Here is a 14441-nt window from a genome sequence, read left to right as displayed (position 1 = left end):
TGGGTTTCCTCATACTATATGCCAGTACAGAATTCAAGCATGCAAAATGATACATGTACAATATAGACAATGACATACACAATATAGATTAGGCTTGTTTGGCTGAACTTGAGATCTACTGACAGAATAAGTTTACCCTGTGAGACAATTCCAGTTTTTGCTTTATGTAAAATTAGAAAATATTTTAAGTTTTTGTTGTAAAATATCATTTGTTAAAATAATTCTAATCAATACCACAAGAAATTTGCAATTCTGTTCATAGAGGGTAACATTTAATATGTCCTGAATAACATTTTGGCATAGTCTTTAAAATAATATGCATGTTTATAATGACACACATTAAATTTAGAAATTACTCCGCACACTCTTGCTTTTTTCATACAATAGAATATGTGATTCAATTGCTGTGTCACTACCGAGAGACAGATTGCTTTTCTTTCTAGTCCATTGTCAATGTGAATTATAATTTATTTAATCAATTCCCTTTTATTGTTTTTAATGGATTCCAGTTATTTGCTACTTTAAATAATTCTATGGTGAACACTTCTGAGTATCTGTTAAGCCCATGTCTAATTATATTATTAAGATAATAGCCTGGAATTCTTAGATTAAGCACTTTTTACATGTTTTAGTTTGATAGTTTGCCAAGTTGCCCTGAAGTCTTTCCAACACTAGTATTGTATCTTTCTTCATTTCTTGCTAAACTAAGTATAAAATAATAAGCATTCTTTAAATTTCCTCAGCTTATTAGACGTATGTTTCAATATTTTTCTTTCTTGTTTCCAGAAATAATGTTATGCTGATAAATGCCTTCAATGTGCCAAGTTTATAATAAATTGACCTTTATTTTCCTCTACCGCCTCATGCTTATGTATTTTACATTCAAACTTTAACTCATCAGAATTTGTTTTTATTTAGTATGTTTCTGGGATGTACACTTAGCAACTCTCTTTTTAATAACATAATCAATTGACATGACGGTATTGCTAAATAGCCCTGATGCTATGATCTTGTCTTGGTTACTTTTCTCTCATTTTCCCAATGACCAAAACTAAGGAAGAAAAGGTTTTTTTAGCTTACAGTTTGTAGATGTTTGTAATCATCTGGCTCCAAGGCAGGGTGGCATAGCACAGAGCAACACTTCAAGGTGGCAGAAGACAGTAAAGCAAAAGAACAGAAAGGTGTGGGGTGGGGAACAAGGTCTGTTTTCTTTCCTTATAGTGTATGCAGGCTACCTGCCCTAGGGTGGGTACAGTGCTCACAGGATCTCCATGCCCTCCGATTTGCACAGGCTGAGGATGGTTACAAAGTGAGCACCCTGGCCCCCAGCTGAGCCACTTAACCTTCTAACTTCTCAAGTTGACACAATGTATCAAGCATAAGCAGATGTGAAACCAATTTTATCTTTAACTCAGACCCTTTATATAGCACTGCATACCTTATTACTAAAATAATTCTTCCTCCATTTCATTCACCTATTTTTCTAACGCTCAGGATTAAACACACAGGCCCTTGGATGTTAACCAAGTGCTCTACAACTTACATTTACCTGTCCTATTTCATCAATTTTTGTGCTTTTCTATTTCTTTTCTTTTCACCTGATCCCAAAAAGAATTTTTTTCTCGCAGAAAATTTTTAGCCTAATCTTAGCTGAAGTGAATGAAAAGGGAAAGAACAGGGACCTTCTACAGCCGCCTGAGATTACAAATGTGGGCCCAGGAGATGCTGGTAGAAAAGAAAAGTTGTGTCGCAGGGGCTCAGAGGTAGCTCAGAGGAGAAAAGCTGCATCCTACCCCAAAGGACTTGGGTTTCATCTCCAGCACCACAGAAACAGGAGCAGAACAGCCTGGAAAACAAGAACTGCCAGATAAGAGAAGATGCACAGAAAATAGCAAACCCAGAAGGGAGAGCAAGGTAGTGTGGGTTTCATGTGGTCACCTTTTGCTTCTCTTGATATTTGCTTTTATATCGACAGATGGTTTTTTTGGTTCCCCGTGATCAATGACCTCCTTTAGAAAGTGCTACATACGGTGAAGCACAAATAGAAGCTCTTGCCTTTAATGGGCAGTAGGGCTCTGATAAATGAGTTCACAGATAGTTCTGAAGAGTTTCAGGTGACAGGGTTCTATAACGTAACCGGCAGTTTGGTGGGCTGTTATAGCTTGTGACCACAGTGACATGAGCGACCCTTCATAACAGCATGTCACCCACCATAACGCCATGAGGTACCTGACCCAAACGGAGCCACCGAAACAAGTTGCTGATGTTCATTGGTTGATATAGGTGGTATAAAGTATTTCTGTTTTTATATTTTAAAGTCAGTCTGACCAAATCAGATTATCTCATTAACATGGACAGATCCAGTGAAAAGTCACCCTTTTCATCTGTTGAGTAATTTCCTGAAGGAAGCAAAGACAAGCCGTGCAGGAATAGAAAGTGTTGGTGGCATCCTCTGCTCTAGAAAGTTATGCTAGTGAAAGAGAGGACTCAAAGAAAACATCTGTAGGTGCCAAATCATATGTGGAAAGCCATTACTTTCCATGTGCAGAAAGAGAACCGCATGCAAATAGGGAGACGCGAAGCCACACCCGGATCTGCCCTCTGCCTCGCTCCTGTGCCCCTGTTGGAAGCAGCATCAACTCCTGTGGCAGAGACGTGGCACTGAGAACGCCTTTGCTTTTGTTCCCGGCGGTCTCCTGCACAATTACCCCTTCTGAATGAAACCATCTCAGATATGGACAGAACAAGGGAGGACAGTGACTTAATTTTTTGATTGAAAAAAGAGCAAGGGAAAGAGAGAAAATGATTAATAATAAGCCCATTGGAACATTCTGTACCTACCTCTTTTCTGATTAGAGAAGTGGCTTGGAAGCTGGCTCATTAGGCAGAGGTAATGAGCCAGTCCACCCGCCACCTCTAATTAGAGAAGAGATACGGCAGGTGCAACCATACCCGTAAGTTGATAAAGACAAAAATTTGTTTTAAAATATCCTTTTCCTCCCATGGCTCTTAGATACTCGGAACGTAAAGGAGAAAATTATAATAAAAATGAAATATTTGAAATAAACTCTTTTCCAGTTATATATTTTATTCAAGAATGAAATTTATTTTTATACAGTTTAAGAATAAATATTGTCTCCAGTCCAGTATGTCTTTAGGATGCATTAATTCAGTCTTTAGTGGATTGAAGTAGAATAGAAACAAGTCATTTTACCCCAGCAGTGAAAAGTGAACTAATTTACAGCACTCTCATGTATCACACACTAGCATGAGCAACATTCAGGGTAATAAAACACTTTTCAAAGTACTAATGGGGATTAAATATTGAAATAAGACTCATAAGATTTAATGTGTTATTAAAAAATTCTGCATGCAGAATCCTTCCTACATTTCCTCAACATACTAATTACTGAAACCTAGTTTCTAAATAGATAGATGCCTTAAATCATTGCTCATTCATATGAGTTGTTTGATGTAAGAACATAAACAAATTGAGTCTTTTATAAATGCTTTCACTTCTGGTCCCTATGATAATCATATGGAAAGATTATCCTTCTATTACTGCGCTGCAATAAGAAAATAGATGTTCAAAGAGGTTAATAATAGTGGCCACTTAATGCATATTTATTATATGACAAGTAATATGTTCCAGACATCTGTTATCTCACATAGTTCTTAGGAGTCGCCTACATTATGTATTAAAACATCATAGGTTGAACACCAGAGACTTAAATGGAGTAAATGCTTTTGATCAAAGGAACACAACTGAATCAGAACCAGCCTCAGGTTAGTTTCACACTAGAATTTGTAAAAAAAATTTTTGTTTTAATTTTGAGACAAGATCTTGTTGTACCCCAGGTTGGCCTTGAACTCGCTAGGCAGCTCGGGCTGGCCTTGGACTTTCAGGAAACCTTTTGCCTCAGCCTTTCAAGGGCTGCAATTACAGGCCACCACCCACAGCTCAGAGCTTAGAATGTAACCACTGCATTATCAATGTATTTTAAATACTGAAAATATATACTTTATTTCTTTAAACTAAAATTAACATAAATAACTGGCATAGAGGAAAACAAAGCTGACAAGATCCATTATTTCAATTAACAATGACATCATATATAAATTTTTATAAGCCATCTCTAGACCCTGTCTGTTTTATTCATTTATTGCAAACATGGAAAAAGATTTGAATTCCTATTATATAAAAATGACAGAATTGTGTAACTATTAAATGAAGTTTGCAAAGTCATTTATTGCATTTTTCCATAATAGAAGCAAAATTAAAAAGCAATATTCGAAAACAACACGAAGTACAATTGCATGAGAAAAATAACCAATAGGGTAAAATGAAGAAAACGGAGCATCAGATGCTACTGTGTGTATCAACAAGAACTCTCATTCATAGCTGACGGAAGGAAAGAAAATACTTCATTTGCTTTTCAATAGGCTAACTCTCAGCCAAATTAAGAAAAGAGAGAAGATTCAAATAAAATTAGGATAACAGGAGACATTATAATTCACAACACAAAAATGTAAGAGATCATTAGAGATTATTATGAATTATATGCTAACAAATTTGATAAGCAATAAACAAATTTGAAATGATAAATTACTAGATTCATACTCCTTACCAAGACTGAATCACAGAGAAACAGAAAATTGGAAAGGACCAATAGCAAGTTAACATCACTTAATCAATAAAACAAAAGGGTCCCATCAAAGAAAACCCAATACCAGGTGATTTTATGGTTGAATTCTAGAAATCTAAGGAAACATTAACATCAATTCTCAAGTTATTCCAAAAACTAGAAAAGAAATTATTCAAAACACATTCAAGAGGTCATCTTAACCCTGTTTCCCAAATGAAACAAGAACACACACACACACACACACACACACACACACACACACACACCCCACAGACTTAAGGACACCCTCAATGAGACACATGCAAGACTCTTCCAAAAAGCTGAATCCAACAGCACATTCTTTGCAATAATCAACAACAATCAGGATTCATCTCAAGGATGAAGAATGGTTCAATATATGGAAACCAATAAATACAATATACCATTATCAAGAAAATGAATGACAAAAGCCCCATGATCATGACTTCATAATAAAAAACACTGAACAAATTAGCTACACATGGAATGTACCCCAATGAAATAAAAGTCATTTGTTAGTAAACTATTTCTATTCTATTACACTGAATGAAGCAAAGCTGAACATATTCTCTCCTAGTTCTAGAATAAAAAAGGATGTCCACCTGCACCACTTTTATTCAACATAGTGTTATAAGTTCCAGCTGAGAAATTAGGCAAAAGAAGAAAAGAAAGAGCTTCTAAACTAGAAAGGAAGTCATACTGCCCCTATTTGTAGATGACATGGTCTTACACATAGGAATTCCCCAAAACTACACAAACAAAGCTCTTAGAATCAATAGATGATCTCTGCACTGTTGCAGAAAATGAAACCAACACACAACACTCAGTAGTGTTATTAAGCGCCAATGATGAATGATCTGAAATAAAAATCAAGAAAGCAGTCTCATTAAAATAGCTGCAAAAAACTTAGAAATAAATTTATCAAGGAGGTAAAGGAATTATACAATGAAAGTTGTAAATATTGGTGAAAGTATTTGGAAAGGATAGAAAGCAAATTGGAGAGGTGACATTCCTTGTTCAAGAATTGGAAGAATCACTTTTTTATAAGGTCCATGCTAACCAAAGTGATTTACTAATTCAATGCCATCTTATCAAAATATTGATGTTGTTTTTGCAGAACTAGGAAAAAAACTCTATTTTGAAGTTTATACAAAACTACAAAAAAAAGATGCCAAAGTCATCTCAAGCAAAGAGAACATGGAAGGAAGCTTTTATACTACCACTGGAATATAACTACAAAGTCATATAATAAAAATATCTTGATATTGGCACAAAAACAGAAACATAGACCAATGGAACAGAAGAGAGCCTAGAAACAAACCCATGAATTCATAGCCATTGGTTTTCTTGTAAGCGAGCCACGAACATTCACCAGAGAAAGAATAATCTTCAATTAACTGTATGTGAAGATTGAATATCACCGAGCAGAAGGCAGGATCTAGGTCCTTTTCAAACATCAATTTCAAAAGTCAACTCAAAGAGGAATAAAGAATCGATAGAAAAGTGTGAAACTATGAAACTACCAGAAGAAAATGTGAGAAAAGACTTCAGTTGGAAGAGACAAAGATTTTTTGACAAGATCCCCAAAGCATGGGAAATAAAAAGAAAATAGACAATTGGGGCTATCTTAAATGAATAACCACCTCAACAGGAAAGAAATAATCACCAGAGGGCAGAAACAGCCTGCAAAGTGAGAGAAAACGTTTTCAAACTATGCATTTGACATGGGGTTGATATATAGAGTTTGTAAGCTGCAAAATCCCAACAGCAAAACAAAATTAGTACCATCATTATGGAAAACAAACAAACAAAACAAATAACCCAATTACCAACAGGGCAAGGGATCTAAATAAATACTTCTCAAAAGAAACCTTATGAATGGGCAACAAATATAAGGAAAAAATACTCAGCATTACTAAATTCAGGGAAATTCAAATCAAAACCATGGTGAGACATCACTGCACCCCCAAAATGGCTATTATCATAAAGACTAAAGATAACAAGTGGCATAAGATGTGGATTAAAAGGAACCTGGAGGCACTGTTGATGGGATTATAAATTAGTACAGTCATTATGGGAATGGAAGCTAAAGACGCAGCTACCATCTGATCCAGCAGTCTCACTCCTGTGCATGCACCCAAAGGTGATGAAGCACAGGGCTGTGTCCTGTGCTCAGCTGCAGTGCTGATCGCATGGTCAGGGAAAGGAAGCGATGGAATGGAGATGAAAATGTGGTGTCTACAAACAGAAGGCCACATGGCCTAAAAATGAAACCCTGTCACTCACAGGAAGACAAACGCAAGCAGACATCGCTGGTCTGCGTGAAGTCAATGACCCACACCTGGAATCTAGAGGAGCCAATCTCAGAGAATTTGAGAGTAAAATGGTGGGAGCAAAGGCCCAGGGGAGTAGCATGCAGGGGACAGTTGGGCATCCATGATGAGAGGTGACAAGGTTACAGCTGGGCAGGAATCAGAGCTCCTGACTCCACTGCAGAGTAGGGTGATAGCAGCCAGCACACCCTCAATAACTAGAATGCATTGTATGTGTGGATAGCCAGGAGAAAGTATTTTCAAAGCTTTCACTATAAAGAAACAATAAATGCTTAAAGAAGTAAATGTCTTTAACCGGATTTAAATGTTACATACTGAATACCTAGGTTAAACACTACATGGCACCCCATGAATATGGACAACTTTTATGTTTTTATGTATTGGTAAAATACTAAACATTTTGAAATGTTTCAGTCATATTGAAAGAAAATTGAGCATCTCTTATGTGATTATGATCCAACAATTGCATCGTGCACTTCTTTTGACATAGAAGGTGAAATTTCTGTCCACAGATGTTTATAACAACTTAATTCATCATTGTCAAACCTTGGAGGCAAGGACGATGACCCCAGGAAGTGAGTGGACACCTAAACTGTGCTACATTAAGCAAAACTGAGCTGTCCAACGTGAAAAGGCGCAGAGGAAATTTAGCTGCATATTACTGGGTGAAAGAAGCCAGCTGAGAAGGCTGCACATGGGCTGATTCCAACAGGGTATTAACCTAGAAGAGGAAAAGCTATGAAGACAGGAGAGGTCGGAACTAGGGTGGAGGAGGAAGGACCAGTGGAACACGGAAGACTTTTAAGACAGTGAAACCATCTTCACTCCCTGCATGAAATTATAAGGGTGCCCATGTGTCTTTCAAAGACAAGTGTGAGCTACAGTATAAACTACAGACTGATTGTCCACTGTAGATTTACCAAATGGGCCTCCTTCAGGTAGGAGATATTGATAACTGGGAGCAGTGGAGTAGAGGAGCAGAGTACACCTGAACTCTGTGTTTTTCAGTTTTGCTATGAATCTAAACTTGCTTTAAAAAAAAATTAAACCCATTTTAAAAAAAAACAGCCAACAAATACATAGAACTAAGTCTAAAAAATGTAAGACTTTCATATAAAGAAGTAAAAACATTGCAAACATTAACTTTATGTTTATGGGTTGGAAGATTAGTGTTTTTATGTACATTCTCCACCCGAATTAACTGACTTAAATCTCAGAAGACCTTTTTGTGAAGATTGAATGACTGCTTCCAAAGTTCAAATAAAACCCAAGATCATCTTGAAAGAAAAAAAATTGGGAGTAACAATGATAGATATCAAGACATTTATGAAGCCATAGTAATTAATACTAAATTTTTTGACCTGTGCATAGACAAATCATCAAAATGAAGAGAGAATTCAGAAACAAATCCATTTTTATAAGCAGATATCTGGTTTGGGGCAAAGTTACCACAGCCAGGAAATAGAAATGATCATATTAGAATAATCCTTTTTTATTTTGGTGGGAATTATTTCTTCTTAATTTTTTAGATTATTCAGATGAGATAAACTTGACTCCTAGCTTGTATTATATCTAAATATCTGTCCTGCAGAGAAAACAGACCTAAATTTGAGAGAGAAAGCAAAACAAAATAAAGAACTTTACAGAATAATGGAGAGAATATCTTATGACATCAATTTTCTAACAGGACACAAACATACTACATGTAGGAGAAAAATTAGTAACTTGGATTGCATTACAACAAGGCAGTTTTCTTTATTGAAGCATACAATTATAAGAATTAAATTATAAGCCAAAGGCTAGAAGGCCAGGTTTGCCCTTATGTGCTGCCAAATAACTCATACTCAAAATATTAAAGACCTCCTACAAATTAATAAGAAAAAGACAAACTACCCAATTAAAAATTGGCAAATCAACCTGAATAGGTACTTTATAAAAAAGTGCATTTCGTAGCAAATAAGCACATGAAAGGGCTCTGAGTGTCATTAATCATAAGTAAATGTACCACACATCCACCAGGACGGCAAACAACAATAACACTTGGCCGATCTAAGCACCGGTGAGGATGTTCAAGCAGGCAGAACTTTCAAATACAGCTGGTTGCCATGGAAAAGTATTCAGAAGTATTTCTAAAGCAGAAGATATGCACAATACCCACTGTATATGCGTGCAATATGGATACAAGACAATACATAGAATATGGGGAAATGTCATGGGCACAGTGCTGAGTTCAAAAGAACACAGGAGAACCCACTGTGTGATTTTATTGGCATGATAGTTTGAAAATGGCATAATTTAATTAAAGTATGTAAAGGTCTCCACTGATACTATTCTGTGTAGACGTCCATCCTGAATAGGGAAAGCTCTTAGAGATATTGACAATGCTCTGTAAATTTTTCCTGATGAGTTACACAAGTGTGTGTAACTATCAGCACCTCTTCAGGCTAAACCCTTAGTATCTATGTAGCACCTTGAATGCATGCTTTGCCTGGATTAAACATTGCAAATATTTTCAAATCAACAAAAAGTAAGCGGGTCATCTACAAAACTGGAAAAAACACACAATTCTTAACATTAGTGAGATTTAATCAAGAAATGACTTACAGAGAATGAATATGGGTTCATCACACGAATAAAAAATTTGCAAAGGAAATGCAAGTGATGGAGAGCTATTCAAACTTTGATAGCTGGCAGCCAGCAATTTTTCCCTTAAAGGACTGGCAAAAGTGATGAAAAAATGAATTGAAAAGGTTAGGATTTAGGGAAATAAGAACTTGACTATGTTTTTCAATAAGGTTATAAATGTTACCACCTTGCTAGGAGGAAATAGTCTGTTGCTATGCATTAGAGTAATCTTTGTACTATGTATTAAAATAGAAAATGATCATGTACTTCAACACAGCCATTCAATTCCTATGGATTTCTCCTAGGGAAATTAGGACAACATTAATCATAGTATTGTTTACCAACATCATTGAGTATATGCAAGGCACTGTGCTATAGGCATTGCCTTTATTCATTCGACAAATAAATCCTGCCAGGTGCTTGTAAAACAGCAATGCGTTAATGTGATGTCGCCTCATTTAATGATCACAGTGGCTCTGTATCATGATCATCTTAAAGTTGGAATGACTGTGGTTTAGAGACCGAAGTAAGTTTATCCAGGCCATATAGGTGGAAATCAAGGAGCTGCGGGATGAACTCCGGCAGAGACACACCGGAGTGTAGGAGCATGGTAGATGTGCAGAAATGCAGTGAGGTGACGGCAGATAAGATACGTGAGCGCAGGGTTTTCCACCAGATACTGTAACTGTTGATGATTTTCCTGTAGGAGCTTGTTTTAAAAATGTATTACAGGTAAGTAATTGCAGACAGAGATGCCATTTTGGGAAATGAGCAGCTATACTACCCTGAGTGGGAGCCATCACATTGGGGGGTGGTATATTTACTAACCTAAGGTGGTATATTTACTAACCTAAGGTGGTATATTTACTAACCTCGGCCCTTCTCTCTAAGGGCCGAGAGAAAGTATTTGTGTTATAATTACCTACTTAGAAAAATATTATATATACCACCATATCTCTAGCTCCACCTGGTTTAGCTTTTTTTATAATGGGCAGATGCTAAATACTGTATAGTATCTCCATTTAAAGGTAGATATTTTAAAGACCATTTGCTAGATATTTCTAGATAATTCTCCTTTCAACTTTTCTAGTTTTAAACTTCTTTTCTGTCTGTAGGGTGTATTATCTTCTTAAATTACACAGCCTATTTTTAGCATTGGAAAATAAGAAGATCATAGATCCAATTTATTACAAGTTGATAACATTTCTTAGTTTCTCATATTCCAGAGTCTTGTATTAACAGTGCTCTGTACTAAAATCCAAGCCAAAAAAACAGAGAGAGAAAAGGAAGCATGGATTATTGCATATGGTTCTTTCTTTTAAATTTAATCCGAGTAGAGAAGTTCTAATTTTAAAGCACGTTGAACAGTGGCTCCTAAAGGAGACGCCTGTCTAGAATCTGCCACTGACACCCCATGCGGAAAGAGGGTCTTCTACAGTGTAGCTCAGTCAGGAGCTGAGCTCATGCCAGATGAGCGGGGACATCCACCAGGTATGAAGAGACAGAGCAGGAGACCCTGTGAGCAAAGCTTCTGACTCTGCCCCGCTGTGAGTCACACAGTGAAAAGTCTTGCCTCCACCAGCGGAAGAAGAGACACACGGCAGGGTCCTCTCTGGGAGACCCAAGAGAGCCCAGTCCTTGACTTCAGATTTGTGGCTTCCACAACAGAGAGAATGCATGTCTATGACATTAATCCGCCACCCAGGTGATAGTAGTTTGTTACTGTGGCCCCAGGAAACGAACCAAAACAAACTAAAATATTATTTCTTTGAAGCATTTTAGGAACAATGTGAGTGGATAAGAGAAATGCATTCTGAAGTTAGTACCTTACCATTTAAACTCTGTCCTATTTGTAGAGTACCGGAAGCAAAATCGGAAAGGGACCCACTTAGAGTTCCTGTGTGGAAAGCCGTGTTATCCTCCTCCACGCCATTGATAAAGAAGTTGATTTTTGTCCGATGCACCTGCAAGACATTATCTCTATTATTTTAAACGCATAAACATTTATTTGACCATAACCACATATCAACAGTTTTCTCAAGTTATTTTACTGCTCATCCACTTTCTTCATTTGAAAGGGCTGCAATTTAACAGCACAATGAAATCTGCTTGCAAGTCTAGACATAAACCAACATACTGCTGTGCTGTGATAATCCCTGCAAACTCACAGGTATGCATAATTGCCCTAGATATGTGATAGTTCTGATTCTCATGCTTTCATGCATTCTAAATATATGTTTTTGTTTAATGCTCATTAAATCTGTTATGATTGTACTTGAAAATAAAGAAATTAATACAAAAGAGATATTCAAAACCAGAAATATAAACAATTCACTACATGTGGATATAATTCACTTTGTCACTAAAACAAAACACTTCTAATACATATTTATTCTTTTAAATATTAGTATATGTTTGGTAATTTTCAGATATATTTTCCCAATTCAGACTACCATAGAAATTTTCTGGTTTTAGTCTAAGCTAATCAATCAAGCAGCCTAACAATGCCCAATCGCTTTGCAGGTTACCAATCTTTTTCTATAAATGGTCAGAAGATATTTTTTTTCTTTGAATGTCAAATCATTTAGTGTTATGGGCCAAATGGCGCCAGTTTACCACTGCTCAGCACTGAGATTGTAATGGAAGGCTACAATACAAAATACGTAAGCAAATATGCCTGTCTTCCAATAAAACTGTCTTTCGAAAACAAGCAGCCAGCCAGCTATGCACCACTGGTTGTAGTTCAATCCTGAATTACATCATAAAAATGTACCAAAGGTTTGTTTGGGGGGTATGGTCCCTGAATAAGCAATTCAAACTTTTATGCAAAGCCCATCAAAGTTCATATTTACACAAAATCTTTGATAACTGCATGTAATCCTCACTAAAGTGGTCAGCTGTTTTGATATCAAATTTCGTCTCTACAAATAGTGCTTCTGTTCAAGTGCTTTTAACTTAAATGCGAAAGCAATCTTCAGCACTCCAGTGAGGAAAGCCATTCAAAGGGCAAACAAAAGACTCCCTGAAGCAAAGGGCTGGGGAGGAAGAGACACAGATTTCATGACCGCTGCTGTGGCTGGGGGCTAAGGCTCCAGTTAAAACTATAGACACCGCGGCACTCAACATGCTATTCCACTGCAGAGCTCCAGTGATAAATGTGAGTCGACTCGGGTGCATCAGTGGGACAGGTGTGCCTCTGTGGTGCAGGATTTTGATGGTGGGAAGGTACGAAAAGGCAGGATGGGTATGGGAAATGTGCCATCCACTCAACTTTGCTGTAAGCTTATGAACAGTTTTTTATTAAATTATATTTTAAATGTTCTTCCATTAAAAAAATCAAATAACTAATGAAGATAACATTTATTCTCAGACATCTTTACATTATTATATGAATTATTACCTTAAATCCTTCTGAAAATTCCCAATCAAAAATACAACTAAACAAAAGAAAACCTGGAAGCTAAGGTCATAATTATTTGTTAACAACTGATGCTTCAAAAAGTTCTTCAATATAATTTTCCTCCATTGTAAGCAACCTCCTTCCATGTGGACATATTCTTTCTTAAATTCACTCACCCAGGATTGGGTTTGATTTAATTTTAAAACAAAGCTTTCACAGACTAAAATCACACACCAGGTCTTCACCGGCCTAAACCTATCCCTCTCTGCTGCGTTTTTTGTTTTGCATCCATTTTTTTACAGCCTGTTACTGTCATTTGGTGTTTGACTGTTATCATTATAAAAGATACAGGCTTTTCTACTTTGTTATTTGTAGCATTATCTCATGTTTTACAACATCTTTGGGCAACACGCAGGCACATGAAATATAACTAGTGAAAAGTTCTCGGTGGTATTAATGCATAAAAAAGAATGTGGTTCCATCTCTACTGTCTTTACCCAGCCAAAAGCTGATGAACAGCCAATTTTCCTTTATCACATTAGCACAGCCATGAGGGAAACACATTTGTTCTAGTCAGCTACACTAAAGATACTATTACCAATCTAACATATACATGTTTTATATCAGCAGTATTCTCAGAGCATGAGAGAGCCCACAATATATTAACACTAGCATGACAGTTTATTTAAGAAAAGAAAATTGTCTCTGCAGAGGGACAGAAGTTAGAAATGTATGGCTAAAGCTCAGTGTCACTGGTCTAATAAAGGTAATAATTCTTAGGTTTTCTTTATAGCAGGTAACACTCCTGTGACAGGTCTGTCATATCATTCAAATAAAAATGTTGTCTTTTACAAGTTGAAGTGCACCTTTATTCTGAGTCAGATAGGAAGTATGCTTTTGATTTTCTGTGTTCACTGTATTATATCTGTAGTCGAGAGTTCGGGACCTTCTCTTTTTTTTTTATCAACTCATCGCTTATTTGCTTAGTAGAAGAATTCGGTGTCACTTGCAGTGAATTTCAGGGCATGTTTTCATTTGGTTGGCACTTAAAAAGTGATTAATGATGATCCCTGGCCGCTCTCCCCCGCCATCCCCTCCCTTACCAACCACCTTTCTATAAATAAGACGGAATCATCTTTGGTTTTGTGCACCGTGTTTTACGTTCCAAGATTCTCCAGACTGTTTTACAATTCTGATCTGGGACAGCATCACACAGAAATTGTGAAGACTCCAGTGCCTTTCTGCAATAGCTCATTTGGATTATCCCCCTGCCAGTTCTTGAGGGGAATAGGAATATATTTGATGGAATTTCTGATTTGTGAAGAGAAAGTCTTCTGCTAAAGTGAGCTTCCCACCGATCTCATTCCCTAGCCCTTGGAGGACAGGAACAGCTCGTGCATGTTTATTGATGTCCCTGAG

The 14441-nt window shown here is 36.8% G+C and overlaps 1 protein-coding gene across 4 annotated transcripts in view; it reads right to left on the bottom strand.

Moving 5' to 3' along the window:
* Positions 1-14441, bottom strand: part of Ush2a (usherin) — a 658323-nt gene that overhangs the window by 601005 nt on the left and 42877 nt on the right. For all 4 annotated transcript variants that reach the window (XM_063236705.1, XM_063236706.1, XM_063236707.1 and 1 more), the window contains exon 4: positions 11454-11586. In XM_063236705.1, coding sequence (XP_063092775.1) covers positions 11454-11586 — 133 coding nt within the window. The remainder of the gene's footprint in view (positions 1-11453; positions 11587-14441) is intronic.

The sequence above is a fragment of the Cavia porcellus genome, unplaced genomic scaffold (assembly GCF_034190915.1).
Source record: "Cavia porcellus strain 051 isolate PalLab524CR breed Dunkin Hartley unplaced genomic scaffold, mCavPor4.1 scaffold_26, whole genome shotgun sequence".
Taxonomy (NCBI): domain Eukaryota; kingdom Metazoa; phylum Chordata; class Mammalia; order Rodentia; family Caviidae; genus Cavia; species Cavia porcellus.
The sequence above is the reverse complement of the archived record's forward strand: the minus strand, read 5'-3'. Positions and strand labels throughout refer to the sequence as shown.